The following is a 15,483-nucleotide window of genomic DNA, read 5'->3' as shown; positions in this document are numbered from 1 at the left end:
TCATCTGACAAGGAGCAGAGGGAATTTTGACCTGTCCGTGCCCCTTATATTTGTTGTAAAGTGTCAGAGAAGGAGGGTAAATAAAAAGTAAAGAGCAAACAACACCCATTTCCAGCAAACTAATTTATCCACAAGCAGGCTCCATCTTTCAGCGAGGGTATCCTCCTGGTTTCGCATATCGAGCGTCGTATTCCGTTGTGTTTTGATGTCAACCCATACCCTTCGATCAGGAATAGGCTATTGCAGAGTAATGCCACCACCGCTGAAGAGGGAAGTCGTATATAATCCAATGTATGAACGTCTCTTGTCCAATACACGAATTATACATTGAGAAGGGTAATTTGAATCCAATTTTCATATTGAAGTTGTAAAGGAAGGAAGGAAGAAAGAAAGTCGAAGAAAAGGACTAGTGCAGTGTTTTTGGGGAGAACATAATGGCAGAAGGTGGCGGACCATATCCAGCAATGTCATATGTCTGGTGTAACTGAGTATATGAGTTATAGTATGGCCTTAGGCCTGTCTGGCGCCTAAAGTAATCGGATTGTTCAAACCAAGGTCAAACAAGTCGCAGGTGGCTCCACCGTTGTTGTTGGTGTTTGTCGATTCAGTTGAATTGGGTGAGCCGCGGCTTGCATACCTGTGGTTACCGTTCCCGCGGAAGTCAAGATTGTCAGAGAGACGGCTAGCCGTATGGCCTGAACGGGGAGAGCAAGGGGAAGAAGTATAACTGCCGGATGGCGGGTGGGGAGATAGGCAGGGCGAAATTGCTCCCGGCGCTGCCCCCTTTAAATCGTGGGTGGGAACTCCAGTGTTGATGGGAGATACACTCATGGTTCGCAAGTTCTTCTCCTCATCAGTGGCGTCAAGACCATCAAGTGACTGTCTGCGTTGGTAGAGTCGACGAGATCGCTGAGTCTTTTTCTTGAGCTGCGCTCCTTGGCCATTTGACTGGTTGGTTGGGGTTCCGATAGCAGACTGGAAGGGAGTCAAGGGCATCGTGTTCCAACTATCTCCATCATTTTCACCCATAGCCCAAAGAGAGTTTGTACCTGGCATCTGCATAGGGACAGGACCGTAGTTGCGGGGGAGCATCACGCCGTTGTGGGATCCTGCGTCTAGGGCCTTGGATTCGTTGGAGCCATTGCCTCGAACTGATGGTCCAGGTCCATTTGCGGAAGGATAATCCATCAAGTCAGGCCTACCATGGGGATGTTGACCAACGAATTTTCCAAACCCAGCATTGGCTCGAGCTTGTGCCATGTGCTCTGGAGTAGGGCTTTTCCGAAGGTCATCAATAGAAATAAGGTCGCACCTATTGGCAACTTTGGGAGCTCCAAGAGAAGAGTTGCTTGCCGCTATATTCGTATTCGTTCCTCCTGGAGTTGACATGCCCTGATGAAGTGGGCGTAAAGGGACCGGCACACAATTATAGATTGCTTGGTGGCTGTGAGATATGCCAGGAGCAGATGCATGCTGGGAGGGTGTAGGAGTAGTCCTAAATTTCTCCTCCGGGATGCCAGTGGTAACGAGATGATTGCCATGAATGTCACGCCTATCTCCGTGGCTAGAGATCGGATGATGATGGTTCTCAGCGCGCCAGAAGCGGCCGTTTCCTTCGTGGCGAGTTCTTCCGTTACCGCTACCACCAACACCCTTCACCCCATGCTTCTCGCGGTACCAGCGAGGGATAGCTCTGAGTCCGAGCTTATCAAGGGTCGGCTTGTCTGTGGGCATTTCATGTTTGAAAATGCAACCTATAATGAAATGTCAGCATGCTTGGTAGTATATACTGTATCGCCCGGGACATACCCTGCTGCTGGTAGTCACATTCACCATGGCGAAGCCAGAAAGAACAATACTCTTTTTTGGTTGCATTTCCATTTTGGTTGCCTTTGGAAGAGCGGTTTCCAGAGTTCTGAAAGAGTTCACATCCGTTAGCCTACCCTGGTGTAGATATATAGTTATTTAACACCCACAAGTCAACTTACATTTTTGGCAAGCTGCTGACCACTCGCATTAACAGTAGTGTATTCTGGATTCTCAACCACTTGCGAGTCAAGGATAGAGTTCTGCAGATCAATGGCAAACTGGCCATATCCATCAGGTCCACGTCCTGCCACCAACGAATAATTTGGGTTGTTTGGCTTTTCTCCTCCAGCCTTGGAAGCGTGCTGGATGGCGTTGTCGAGAAGGTAAAACTGTCCCCGAGACTTGACCGTTCCAAGGCTGGTCATACCCTGAGTATCACTGTGGTTAAGAGTACGAGGAACCCCGCGGATAGAAACATAATGGGGGAGTTCATCAACCGCAATAAGAGCTGTAAGTGTGCCATCCTCGCGAGACAGGAAGTGTAGCGGGCGAAGAGGCATCGCCATTTCGAGCTCCTGAAGTGCTGGACTCGACGTAGCAAAGTCTTGAAGCGAGAGGTAGCAAGGAAATAGCACCCTGAAACTGATATGGATGAAGAAAACAAGTCACAAATGTTCACAAGCTTGGCCAGATATAGAGACTGAAATAAGGAAACAACTTCAGATGGCAGAAGAGAAGAAAGGAGATCCTGAGAGAAGAGGATGAAGAGGATGGAGAGGATGAGAGAGAAGGAAGACAGAGAAGGGAAAGAGAGAATGAATGTGCGTAAGTGAGGTGGAGGAGGCTGGGGAAGAGTGAGATTGTGTTATAGAAGCGAGAAAATGAAGATGATTGTTTGATACTTCCCATTTAGGTAAGGCGGCTCCTGATTGTGTGTTGCTGCTCAGAAACTGGCGCCTTGCATCAGAATGCTATTCACTAGATGCCCTAAACCATGGAGCAAGATGCTATATAGATAGCACAGCTGGTTTTGGAAGTGAATAAAGGCCCTAAACAGAGACTCTAGATGCAGTGAAGGAGGTGAGACAGCAAGGGGGAGATGGCAAGTGATATCCAGGCTGAGGCGCCTGTGCGGAGAAGCTGGATCTAATCTAGATAAGCGACCGGTGTTTGCCAACAGATCTTTGTTACTTTCCTTAGACAGTCTGACAGTTTGCACTAGCAGATGGGCCAGAGTGCATCCGTGCTGGCGGCCCAACTGTGGTTTCAACGGGACATTGCATCCATAGTGCAAAATGATGGAAGAGTTTGGTAGCCAGCCATAGAGGGAGTGTACCTGGATTCACATAGAGGGAGACGGAGAGTCCATAAGACATGAGTTATAACCACCAGGCGGAGGTTAAGATCAAGCGACATAGATCTAAGAGCAGCTTATTTTTTCAAAGACTCTGTACGTTGACTCTGCTGCTAGCCAACAAGCCTGCATCAAAGAATGACGCGGAGAAATCCATCTCAGGGAGACATCTAGTATTCCCATATTGGAGGCAAATACTGATACTGAGTCTTTGATTAGGCACCCAATTCTCTTACACTCTGCCATTTCATCAAACTTCAGATGTTGGAAATATGGGGATATTGTCTTAACGGACGATGGCAAACAACTTGAAATTCTCATTCCAAGAGTCATCTATCCTTCCCGAGACGTAGATAATTGCAAATCTAGTTGGTATTGGAAAGTATAGAGGATAAAATCCACTGCCATACAGTCTTTTTTTCTTATTCTCCCTTCAAACAGTCTCATCTTCCTTTGGATCTTGATATTGGACGTCGTTCGTATTTAGGGTAATTCATCACGTGATATAACTCTTCGCTCGTACCGGATAGAGAGCAATATGAGGTGCAACTAGAATACACGAGGACTATGCTGAAGGCAATTGATTAAACTGTCTAATTCTTACAAGAGATCTATCTATAGGACTGACGGGGTCACAGAGCGCCATAATCTATTTAGAATTTTGATCTTGGTACATAGCTGGAAGGTCATGTGGTATTGTTCGGGGTAATCAAGGGTAGGGCCAAAAATAGAGTACGACTGTCATCCTGTGACTAACGTGCTTCACTTTTAATACTGGGGTTGATATCGGTATGGGGAGCGGGTGGAACTTGGTTGACCGGGGTATGGGTTTGGGGTATACGGGGAATATCCAGGCGTTGCGGCAGGGGGGTGAGGATGAGGCTGATGCTGGGTGTATGGCAGACCTGGCCGTGGAGGTGCTGTGCGAGAACTGGAGTCGGTGAAACCGTTCGGAGGTTGGGGAGGAGGCGGGTAATGAGGATCATAGCGATTTGGAGCGGGCCGTGGATGGGCAGTATTTTGCGAAGACTGGGCATATTGCACTTGTTCTCGCTGTGCGGATTTCTGGTTGTTTTTGCGTCGCGCAACAAGGTGTCCACGGATTCCTCGTAAATATTTTGTAGCAGCGTCAACAAGATGATCTGGCTCCGTGCTCTGCCGGAGTGAGCCAAGCATTGATGCAACTTGTAGCTCGGAGTTGAGATGGGGACATGTTCGTGCATGGCCAAGGTGGGCAATCCCGCAGAGTCCACAGTGCTCAATTCCAGCAAGTCTCAACTGGCAGTAACCGATAGGGTGAAGATGATCGCAGGCAATACAAGGGTATTGCTTTTCCTTTGTATTCGACCGCACACTTTCATGGACAATTGAGTTTGCAATATTGGCACGTTGGAAAGGGCGAACTGGTAGAATATGTAAGCGCGTGGGTTTCTTGGAAGGTTGTACAAGAAAATGCTTACCTGCACGTTTCTCGGAGGCCTCAGATGCACCAGATGCGTTGGTTCCATCAGTATCAGAACCCGAGTTCGGGTTGGAATTGAATTCAACGTCACTATCATCGTCTCCGCCATTATGCTTGCCTGGGACTTTATAATTGATAGCCTAAGAGTATGATTTAGCATATGCATAATTAAAGAATACGTACGTTGCCGAGAACATACCTGGCGTTTACGTTTACCTCTACCAAATGTCTGTGCCTTAAGCCTCGCTTCATGTTCTGCTGCCTTTTCCCTCTCTTTAAGGATCTTCTCCCAGACAGTATTACTCGGCGGTGGTGATTCGGCGTCATCAAGGGCGTCTTCCATTGATTCATTAACCCATACCCTCGCAAAGCTGAACTGCGATTCCGCAGAAGCGTCTGCCCCAGTCTTGGTATTTTCCACCTCACTTTGCTCAATAAGCTTGTTGACAGATTGTGAATCGTAGGTGATATCCCCAGTGCAGTCGTCGTCGAATAAGGCTTCTGCGCCATGGCGCAGAATGGTCTCCATATCAAGCTCGCCATCATCTTCTGCATCCATACGCTCGATAAGAACGTGATCTAGAGCCATCTTCTTTTTTCCGATCTGCATAATTTTCTCTTCGGCAGAACCACGCGTCATAAGCTGAAAAACCATGACTTTCTTTTTCTGGCCAATACGGTGAGCTCTCGATAGAGCCTGTATATCTTGATGTGGGTTGAAGTCAGGATCCAGAATTATGACAGTATCCGCGGTTGCAAGGTTGATTCCAACACCTCCAGCTCTAGTGGAGAGTAAGAACGCGAAGTAGTCAGAATCTGGGGCGTTAAACGCATCAATGCTCTTCTGCTTCTTTAACGAGCTCATGGTGCCGTCCAAACGAAGATGTTCAAGACCAAGGCCGTCCAAAAAGTCTTCGACAATGTCCAAAAAGTCGAGAAACTGACTGAATATTAGTACACGGTGCCCGCGTTCTTGAAGTTTGGGTAATAGGAGCTCTAGAAGTTGTAATTTAGACGACGCCTCTACCATATTTCTATGTAGCAGGGCAGAATTGACACCCCTTTCTTCGATGGCCTTGGAGTACACAAATGGATGGCATAGGCATTTTCGAAGCTGCATCAAAATATTGTTCAAGTTATGACGTTCATTCTGCTTGGTAGTCGAACCGGAGTCAGAATTCTTAAAAACTGCCTTGATTAGCTGTGGGTTCTTTGCAAGAATCGACTTGTATAGTTTCTTCTGCACGATCGTCATTGAAACGGGCAATATTATTTGCGCCACCGGCGGTAGGAATGATAGGACCTCAGCTTTAGTTCGACGGAGAAAGAAGGGTCTGATCATATTGTGTAGTTTGTTAACGTTCTCGTTTGTAATATCCCTAAACTCTTCCTCCAGGGCAGCTGCATTATGAGAGCGGTCACAGAACTGTAAAATGTTGAACAATTCACGAATGTTGTTTTGCAGCGGTGTCCCTGTCAGTAGTAGTTTAAACGGTACGTTCAACTTCAACAGCGCTTCATAAAGTAAATTTTTATCGTTCTTCAGTCGGTGTCCTTCATCCACCACAAGCCCTGCCCAGGGAATGGAAGAGAAGATCTTTTTAGTCTTCTCCTCAACCATACTCTCGTAAGAAGTCACGACAATATGGCACCGGAGTTCTTTTGACCCACGGGGAAACATTTCATATTCTTGGGCAATTTTTCGAGCAGCACTGGAGCCATAACATGTTACAACTCGAAGGCTCGGCGCCCATGTTTTTATCTCTTGCCTCCAGTTCGCACAAGTCGAGTTCGGAACGACGACAAGGAATGGCCAACAGTTGTGATCTTGAATTAACGTAGCAAAGAATGAGATGACCTGGATAGTCTTTCCTAGACCCATCTCATCTGCCAGCACAGAACTCTGTTGCTTATACCACATAAAGTATATCCAATTGAGTCCATCTTGCTGGTAGTTCATCAATTCCCCACCAGTAAGTATTTCTGGTTGCTTCTTCCGTACCCAGTGCTTTGCAAAGTCTTTAGAGCGGACATAGGCAAGGTGCCTTTTCAAGACACCGTTCTTGGGAATTTGAATATGGTTTCCTACTACCCAATCCTCGTATGCTCCTTGGAAACTTTGCCATCTTTCGGAATTATTTCGGTTAGGTGGTTTTTCCCAAACGGAAGACTCGTAAGGAAGACCTCGGTATTTCACGTAGGCACTCTCAACTTCTTCCGCTCGGGCTAGATCAATCTCGAGGGTTCGTTCGGAAACGACGTTTGAATATTTAACATCAAGGACAATATCCACAAGGAGGTAGTCTTCGGGAATTGCGTCTTCGGTTGTCATTCGAGGCTTTTGCCCATTTTCTGCTTTATTGAAAGCTTTGCGCATAGGAGGAGCTGTGATCCCCCAAACCCATGGCCCTGGCATCCACGAAGTTTGGAAATAAGAAAGCTTTCGCCATTTTATTAAATACTCTTTTGCATCCTCTCGGACCTCGTCAGAGGTGTATCCTGGCGTATAGTTGTCTAGGTTGGTTGGCCTCCACGCGACCAGCGACTCAATCTCGCCAGGCAGGTTCGCACATTCATTGCAAGTCCAGCGTCTAGCATACTCCTTGAAGCGCTTGTCTGATAACTCGTCGTCTTCCAGCCCATCATCAATGCTATATGATGTCCCGGATTTTCGGGGCAAATGATGCATATGCCAGGCACGTTTACATGAATCGCAGCGGAACATGACGTTCTCCGTCAAGTCTAGTTGAGATTCATCTATATCGAGACAGGGATCTTCTCCACCGTTCTCCTCCCGCTGCAAATGTTCCTGTCTTACTGTTAGACGTGGCCGTAGGGCCTTTGACATCGTGCCAGAAGCTCTACATTTGGTGCAATCACCATGGTGCGGAGCTAGCGTATCTTTCTCGCGTGCTTGCCCAAGGCAATAACGGCACTGAAGAATGAAATACTGCGAACTTATCTTGCTGACAAGATGGGCCCGCTGGCCTCGAGGTCCAAGGCACCCTTGGTGGTATGAATCCGTGCAACCCTGGCAGTAGACAAGTACCCCTTTTTCAGAGCTGTCCCCAGCGGTGAAGCAGACTCTGCACGCCGATTGGTGACGAAGCCTAAAGGGGTCATCTTTAGGGAGCTTAGAAAAATGTTCTCGGGCAGCCGAGTATTTAGTCGCTTTTTGTACGACTTCAACTTCGGAAATGTCATCCTCCAATCTTTCAGCCATACTGCCGACATGTTTCCGCTGCCGTTGTGACGTACGAGTTCCGTTCCGGGGTTCTCGCTCAAATTTTGAAACTTTTCGTCTCTTCACGCGGTATTTCCCCCTAGCATTGTCGCTAGAATCGTCACTGTCTAGTTCTATAAGGCCATCACTTGAATGGCCACGGTGATTATTTACTCGACGCGACCTCCTCCTTGGAGCAGAATCTTGAGATTCAACGCTTCCTAGTCGCGTCGAGTAGTTAACCTTGGCTAGATTTCTTTGTCGAAGACTTCTTGGTTGACGAGGACCCTCATCAGAATCAATTGTTTTAACTCTTTTGGAACGTTGTCTGGTAGGACGTTGTACGGTAAGCTCGTCTTCTGAGCTGCTGGAGGAGGATTCTGAAACGGAGTAGGCATCTTTAGAGTCGAACGAGGAGAGAGCTTCGGCGCCACTTTTAAGGGAGCGAATGTTGCTGGAAGATAACTGCAGTCTAGTTAGACATAATCCACAAGTGAGAAAGAGATATACTCTTGATCAACTCACCACTTCAACTTCACCACTTTTCAGCTCGACCTCGTATGAGTCTGAAAGGTAGTCCACCTTAGATCTTATACATTTGACGACCGAATGGCCGGGTAGGTATGAGTATTCAGATTGATCAATAGTAATCTTTGGGATCACAACTCGGGGACTTGGGGGCGTGGTTGGTGCGGGCTTCACTGGAAACGCGGTTGGATTTATAGCCGTGAATTGACTGAGGATGAAATTCGCCGCATCCTCATCGGAATCGGTTCCCACCGAGGAAGAAATAGCAAGATCCTGGAACGGCCGCATTTTATATTAGAGAGGGACAGCGAGACCTCGGCTTGAAGGTGTCCTGTTGTAGGCGTTAGATTAGTTTTAGGACGCGATTAGATAGAAATAGAGAGAAACGCGTAGTGGTGAGATATGGAGTCCGATATAGAGTCGGGAATGAGCTGTTCTTACTCACCTCATTTCCTCAGTAGAACTAACTTAATTAGGAGCGCGAAAGGAGGGAGAAGGAATAGTAGAGACTGATATGTGATCGCACCCCTTGTCTACAACTTTTTTGATCTAGGTCTCGTCCTTATCTGATGCAAACATCTTGGGGAGGTGCAGTAGCTCGTTTTATAAATACGCTAAGTTACATCATCATGCGTGGGCTAATCTCGTCACTTTGGTATGGTATCGTATATATATGACTAAGCGGATGGAAAGCTATCACTTAGTCATCTTTTACGCGCACGAAACCCAATTTAACTAAGAAGCGCGCTTCAATAGCCGCAAGGCGAGGAGAAGGCTCCTCTGAGGGTGGGGATATTATCTTTATATATTTACTTGTACTACTTATGAACTAAGAATATATGGAAGCTGTATAGAGGAAAAAAAGGAGTTGAAGATCGGGGAAATTTAATAGATAAAGTAGACGGATCATTACTGTTCCGATAATCTTAGTCAGCTTTGATATTACATAATCCGATAAGCTCTAAGAAATTATTTTGAGCTCTTGCTGCAGGTTTATTTCATATCAACCAGAATTGCCCCTGCATAAGGGAGACATATCTGGGCTGACAGTTTCTTGTTTATGAGCACCATGATGTTATCGTCTACTCTGGGGGGACTGGGGACCTGGCGCCTACGTTTACAGGGACTACTCATCTCTCCGGCCTTTAATCCCATCCGATACCTGTCAGTGAACTCCGCCATTACCTCTGGCATCAGGAAAGGCCGTGGATTCAAGGAGAACAAGAGGCAGCCCAGATCAAACGACTGGAGCCTAGGACGCAATGCTAAAAGTACGAGGAAACCGAGTCCATGGGAGGGTCGGGGAAAGGTCTCGTCTCGGTCTCGGCCGCAGTCTCGAGACCAAGGTGAAATGGGAGACGGTTCCTCTATAAATCGAAGGGATGCCGGCGGTCGAAGGCCTTTCGAACGCAATAAACCTTCACCTTGGTACCAAGAAGGTGGTTATGACACTTACCGCTTGGGAGATACGCCACCTGAGCGCGTGGAGCCCCCGTCTATGAACAGTCGTCAAGAGACGGATCCTAACAACCACCGGCGGCCTTCCAACACTTATGATACTGGAGATGAGTTCACTTTGAAGAAAAAGCACATATACGGAACGAAAGCGCAAGAGAGACGATTTGGAAAACGCACGTCGGTGCCAAATGTATATCCGCCACGGTCAGGATACGCCAAAACCGAAGACGAGGTGCCAGATACGAATCACTCCCTGTCGAGAAAAGTTTACCTTGTGCCGCCTCATCACATACCCTACAGTTCCCCTGTAGCCGAGTTCATCTATGGAACCTCTGCAGTTAACGCTGCGGTACGATGTGGCCGTCGAAAGCTTTACACCCTGTATATATACGAAGAATCTGGTGGGGATGTTTCAAGGGAGCCTAAATGGGAGCAACAGCATATAAGGCCCATTGCCAAATATGCGAGTCTGGCAGGTGCGCAGGTAAAACATGTTACTGGTCCCTGGAAACATACCCTGGATAAAATGACAGGCAAACGGCCTCATAATGGTTTGGTTTTGGAGGCGTCACCACTCCCAAAACCTCCAGTGTTGAATTTCCAAACGGTCCTTTCCATGTCCAATTCGCATTTCTTAGCGAACTTAGCGCCTCAGCCCGATGAACAAGCAGCCGTCAACGGCACCGATGGCCATATTCCCTTTGAAGCTCGACGGAAAAATCCTAAAGGAAGCCGCTATCCTTTCACCCTACTGCTCGATGGAATCCTTGATCCTGGAAATCTTGGGGCTATCTTCCGAAGCGCTTACTGGTTCGGGGTGGATGCAATCGTTTTCTCCCCTCTGAATTCGGCGCCCATATCATCAGTCGTCATGAAGGCAGCTGCAGGCGCAACTGAAACCATCCCAACCCTTGCAATTCGCGATGTAAACTCATTCCTAACGGGATCTCAATCGAACGGCTGGAAATTCTTCGCCGCAGATGCTCCCAGTGCGACACTGGTGAATGACTACACGCGGAAAGTCCCCGTCATGGGTAACTTAGACACCCTATCTTCTGAGCTGCAGACAGCACCTTGTGTTTTAATGTTGGGAGGCGAGGGTTCGGGCTTGCAGCAGAAAATAAAAAATAGGGCTGATGCATTCGTTACAATTCCTGGGGCATATTCGGACAACGTGCAGGACGATATCGCCGGTGTCTCTAGCTTGAATGTGAGCGTGGCGTCTGCCCTCTTATGTGAAGCCTTCCTCTCGCGCCCGCCCTCTGGGGTTACCGATGCACCGTTTTCATCTGAAACTCCTATTGAGGATACGAATCGTATCTTCTAATCTTTTAACCCTCATACTCGCATATACCAATCGATGTCTCTTTTGCTATACCCGAAGCTATGTTTGCACAGCTTGAAATATGTATTATTATCTACCTATATTTATCCGGTGTTTGGGGGCCTCATGCATATGTACGATAGAAAGCGTTGGAGTATTTGGAGTCTTGACACGATAACCAATGATCTAGTAATATTTAGGAAATAAACCAATATTCATGTCTTAATATCATCAAACAACCATTGTTTATTAACACTAAATACAATAACGGAGGTAGAAGCACACAGTGGTTTTTAAGATGCATTAAATATACGTTTAAAGGTTGTAGTATATTTAGAACGGTAAAGGAACCATAGGGGTGTAAAGGGGAACCACTGATGTCAAGTCAACCCCTGGCCTCCAAAGCGCCATATTAATTTTCTTTCCCAGACCTGACGCCAGAATGATATTACATGTACCAGAGATTCAAAGAAATAGGCCGTTGTACCTCTATCGTTTCTTTGATTTGCTCTTGGAAGCCGGGCCTGATGACGAGACGCTTCCTGCTCTAGATGTGTTGGTTGACGTTGCTTTGCTTGATGACTGAACTGCTTTGAGCTTTTTGTTCTATAACACGATATTGTTAGATAAATAGATTTTAAAGAGTGAACAAAAGACCAAGTGCGACTTACCACTGCAGCATTTTTGGACTTCTTCTTTGCCGGGCCACTAACTTCACCATTTTCTACCTCTTCATCCCGATCACGGGCTTTAGACTTGCTATCACCATTGGACGTCTTCCCATCGCCTTCAAACTCCTTTGCAACAGTGTTTAGCAAAGTGGTGCATCGTCGACCAATCTCAACAGGCGTTCTGGAGAGGAAGAACCAATCGAATCGGAAAAGAGGGCTATCGCGAATCTCGTCACGAATCTTTTCGTATAAACCCTCACCATCGACACCATGTCGGTCAAGCATAACGAGTAAGAACCTGTCCTCTTCTTCCGTGTATACTTTCTTGTTGGTAGTGGACACAGTGTAGTTGACCTTCAACTGTTGGAGAGGTACACGATATTGTTCCATCTTCTTGTGAAGGAGCTTTCGCTGCTGGTTCATTTTCCTCATCTTCTCCTCGCCCTGTTCGATAACACGGATGTATTTCGGGTAATCAAGGATCTCAGTGTATCGTTTCCAGAAGGCTTTGGCATATTCCTTGATCTCTTCTGGGGTTTTGCTGTCGACTTCGGTGGCCATTTCTTCGTAGCTGGTGCGTCCAAATTTAGCAGAGCCGTTAATGAACTGCTGGAAATCTCGTCTGTTCCAGTTGGAGAATCCTTGCGTAGATAGTCTGGCCTTCTCTTCTTGCTCCTCCGCAGTAAGGGGAACTGCGCTGTCAATTTCCTGCTGCTCAAGTTCACGTTCTGCCTCTCTATCACTGAGACCTTCTTCAGGGCCCTCCGCGAGGGCAGCTTTGTAACCAATCTCTTTGTGGAAATAGGCAGTCTCTTTCTCTTGTAGCTCCTGGAGTTTAGGTGGGAAGAATTGCCAGTCGTGAATGGTAGTCTGCTTTGGTGCCCTGGGTACCTTAACCTTTGGCTCCGAAGGCTTTGTAAAGGTCTGTTTGTAGAAGCTGCCGATAGTGTACGACTGATCCTTTCGCTCTCGCTTAGCAGGGTTGATCCAAGTTAAGCCGATGTCCTTCTTGCGGTTCGTGAAATCTTTTCCATTCCATTCATAGGCGTTTTCGGAGGTGAACTTTTGAAGGTCATCAATTCCGAGCTTCTCGTATTTGTTTTTGAGCTCAGCGGTACGCTCCTCGCCCTTCTTCAAGATACGTTCAATGTCGTCTTCGGAGATATCCTTGCCACTGCCGAAAGTGCCCCCTGTGGAACTAAATACATCGGAGGCACCGTGCTGGATCATGCTGAGCAATTCATCCTTGGAAGCCGCATTTTTAGCCTGTTGTTGCGCGCGGCCCTGTTGAATGACGAGCTGGTCCAATCGAAGCTTTTGGGCTGCTCGTTCCAGCACCTTTTCTTCAATCGCATTTTCAGTGATGAATCTGAAAACAACCACTTGCTTGGTCTGACCAATTCGATGTGCTCGGTCCATAGCTTGCAGATCGGCTTGAGGATTCCAGTCACTATCAAAGAGAATGACAATATCGGCGGAGGTAAGGTTGATACCCAGTCCACCAGCACGTGTGGTGAGCAGAAAGACGAATTTCTCAGAGCCTGGACGGTTGTACTCGTCAATCGCCTGGATACGGTCTTCGTGAGCGGTTGAGCCATCAATTCGACAGTATTCGTGTCCTCTGAATACGCAATAATCCTCTAATATGTCAAGGACACGGCTCATTTGAGAAAATATCAAGACTCGGCTGCCTTGTTTAAACAAACGACTGAGCAGCTTGTCGAGAATTACCATCTTTCCGGCGTTATCAATAAGATGCTCGTCAGTCGTATATGGAGGCCCAGGCTCTGCGCCTTCGAAAAGGTAAGGATGGTTGCAGCATTTGCGTAGTTGCATGACAATGTTTAAGAGTCTGGTTTTGGACTCTCGGTTACCTTGGGCACCGTTGACAGCATCGATATCTTTCTCAAGAATTTTCTGATACCACTTGACTTGCATCTCTGACATTCCGATATAAAGATTTAATTCCTTCTTTGGGAGCAAGCTCTTCTCGACGTCACTCTTCACTCGACGCAGCAAAAATGGTCGCAAGACCCTGTGCAACTGCTGGACGACTGTATCTTGATCCGCCTCTTGGTTGGAGAACCATTGATCGAAAGCCTCAGAGTCACCAAACACATCGGGAAGTAGAAAGTTCAGCAAAGCCCAGAGTTCGTGAAGGTTGTTCTGTAGAGGAGTTCCAGTAATTAAAAGTCGGTTTCGGGACTTGAACACGCGAATAATCTGTGAGAGGGATGACTCCTCATTCTTGATTCGATGCGCCTCGTCGATAATGATGTACTCCCAAGCAAATTTTTTCAAGTGCGACTTCTCCCTGAGAATCATCTCGTAACTGGTGATGCATACGTCGAATTTCTCATCGATGAGGCGCTCGTTGATGAGTTGGTGTCGTTCATCCTTCGCTCCCTGTAAGACCAAGACGTTTACATCGGGTGTCCATCTACCAAACTCTCGTTTCCAGTTGTCCAAAGTCGACTTTGGGACGGCGACCAGGTGAGGTCCTGAGATCCCACAGATATGTCGAAGATAGCCCAAAAAGGAAATTGTTTGAAGCGTCTTTCCAAGACCCATCTCGTCGGCTAATATGCCTGAAATACCATTCTCATGGAGTGAAACAAGCCAGTTCAGGCCAGCAATTTGGTAATCACGCATCTCGCCACCACGGACGAAGGAAGGTGACTGCTGAAAGACAGTCTCGGTTTTTCCTCCTCGTTTCTCATCTTTCAAAAGCTCTGCGTCTTCTTCTTGTTCTGTCCTTCGGCGGCGTTCTCCGGCAGCGCCGCCCTTTCTCGTAGCCCCTTTCCTCGAGTTCGATGCTGCTTCATTTTGGCGATCAATTTCAGCCATGATCTCTTTAATTCGCGGGTTAGGGTTGGTGTCGATAAAGTGGCGGAACAAGTCAGTCAATCCGAGCAGATAGCGGAATCGTCGAATTGAGTCGTCTTCCTGTTATAGTAAATGCAATTATTAGATCTGTGGGACGAGATAGATGCTGGGATAACTGGAATAACCTACCATTGACTCGTCGAGACGTCCATGTTTTTTACCTAGAACGCTTTTGCGCAACTGGAACGCTTCCGTCCTCCGCTTCCGGCCATCTGCCTGAGCAGCATCGCCAGCAACGCTACTCGCAGTGGTATTTGGGTTAGTATCGGAATCCTACGACTGTCAGCATTGATATACAATTTGCGCTGGAAAGATAGACGGAGAACAATCATGTCCACAAGAGGGAGCCTACCGTGTAGTCAGGCGTTTCCTGGTACTCCTAAAGACAAGAGACAAATGTCAGCACAACCGGGGTATACATCCCACACCCGCAACGGGCTCAACGCGTACCTTCATATCTTGATCCTCGTGCACTTCTGCGTCATCAGACGGCTGATACCCGGAGGCATCTGCCATGGTTATGTCCTCGTCGCCCGTGGAGGGGTGTTCTTGTGTAGGAGCCATGCCTCGCAGCGAAAGCGCTTTAGACTGATATAGATCGCTTTAAAACGCGCTCTGAGCCACTCGTAAAAAGGCGTAGATGGTCTAATGGATGTAGCAAGGCGGCGAGGCTGAAGATTTGCAGGACGGTGCGGTGGTATCTGGCGCGCGATCTCTCATGGCCCGGGGCGTTGTCGGTGGGAGGAGGGAGAAGGGAGCTGATGGCGA

General features: G+C 47.5%; 4 protein-coding genes across 4 annotated transcripts; 1 reads left to right on the top strand and 3 right to left on the bottom strand.

Moving 5' to 3' along the window:
- Positions 1–510: 510 nt before the first annotated feature.
- Positions 511–2,375, bottom strand: GIQ15_01280 (C-x8-C-x5-C-x3-H type zinc finger protein; the record flags this gene model as incomplete). Its single annotated transcript, XM_033548697.1, has 3 exons — positions 511–1,754; positions 1,810–1,915; positions 1,989–2,375. The coding sequence occupies 3 exons, from the start codon at positions 2,373–2,375 to the stop codon at positions 511–513; spliced, it is 1,737 nt and encodes a 578-aa protein (XP_033409648.1).
- A 1,556-nt stretch (positions 2,376–3,931) lies between these two features.
- On the bottom strand, positions 3,932–8,664 carry GIQ15_01279 (chromatin remodeling factor; the record flags this gene model as incomplete). Its single annotated transcript, XM_033548696.1, has 8 exons — positions 3,932–4,566; positions 4,624–4,765; positions 4,825–7,486; positions 7,597–7,735; positions 7,884–7,960; positions 8,023–8,069; positions 8,194–8,313; positions 8,374–8,664. The coding sequence occupies 8 exons, from the start codon at positions 8,662–8,664 to the stop codon at positions 3,932–3,934; spliced, it is 4,113 nt and encodes a 1,370-aa protein (XP_033409647.1).
- A 781-nt stretch (positions 8,665–9,445) lies between these two features.
- Positions 9,446–11,161, top strand: GIQ15_01278 (rRNA methyltransferase; the record flags this gene model as incomplete). Its single annotated transcript, XM_033548695.1, has 1 exon — positions 9,446–11,161. The coding sequence occupies one exon, from the start codon at positions 9,446–9,448 to the stop codon at positions 11,159–11,161; it is 1,716 nt and encodes a 571-aa protein (XP_033409646.1).
- Positions 11,162–11,647: 486 nt separating this feature from the next.
- GIQ15_01277 (chromatin remodelling complex ATPase chain ISW1) lies at positions 11,648–15,279 on the bottom strand (the record flags this gene model as incomplete). Its single annotated transcript, XM_033548694.1, has 5 exons — positions 11,648–11,764; positions 11,830–14,775; positions 14,845–14,988; positions 15,068–15,094; positions 15,166–15,279. 5 exons carry the CDS (start codon positions 15,277–15,279, stop codon positions 11,648–11,650), a joined length of 3,348 nt encoding a protein of 1,115 aa, XP_033409645.1.
- Positions 15,280–15,483: the final 204 nt, after the last annotated feature.

Source organism: Arthroderma uncinatum (genome assembly GCF_011692745.1).
Source record: "Arthroderma uncinatum strain CBS 119779 chromosome Unknown scaffold1, whole genome shotgun sequence".
Classification (NCBI taxonomy): Eukaryota; Fungi; Ascomycota; class Eurotiomycetes; order Onygenales; family Arthrodermataceae; genus Arthroderma; species Arthroderma uncinatum.
The sequence above is the reverse complement of the archived record's forward strand: the minus strand, read 5'-3'. Positions and strand labels throughout refer to the sequence as shown.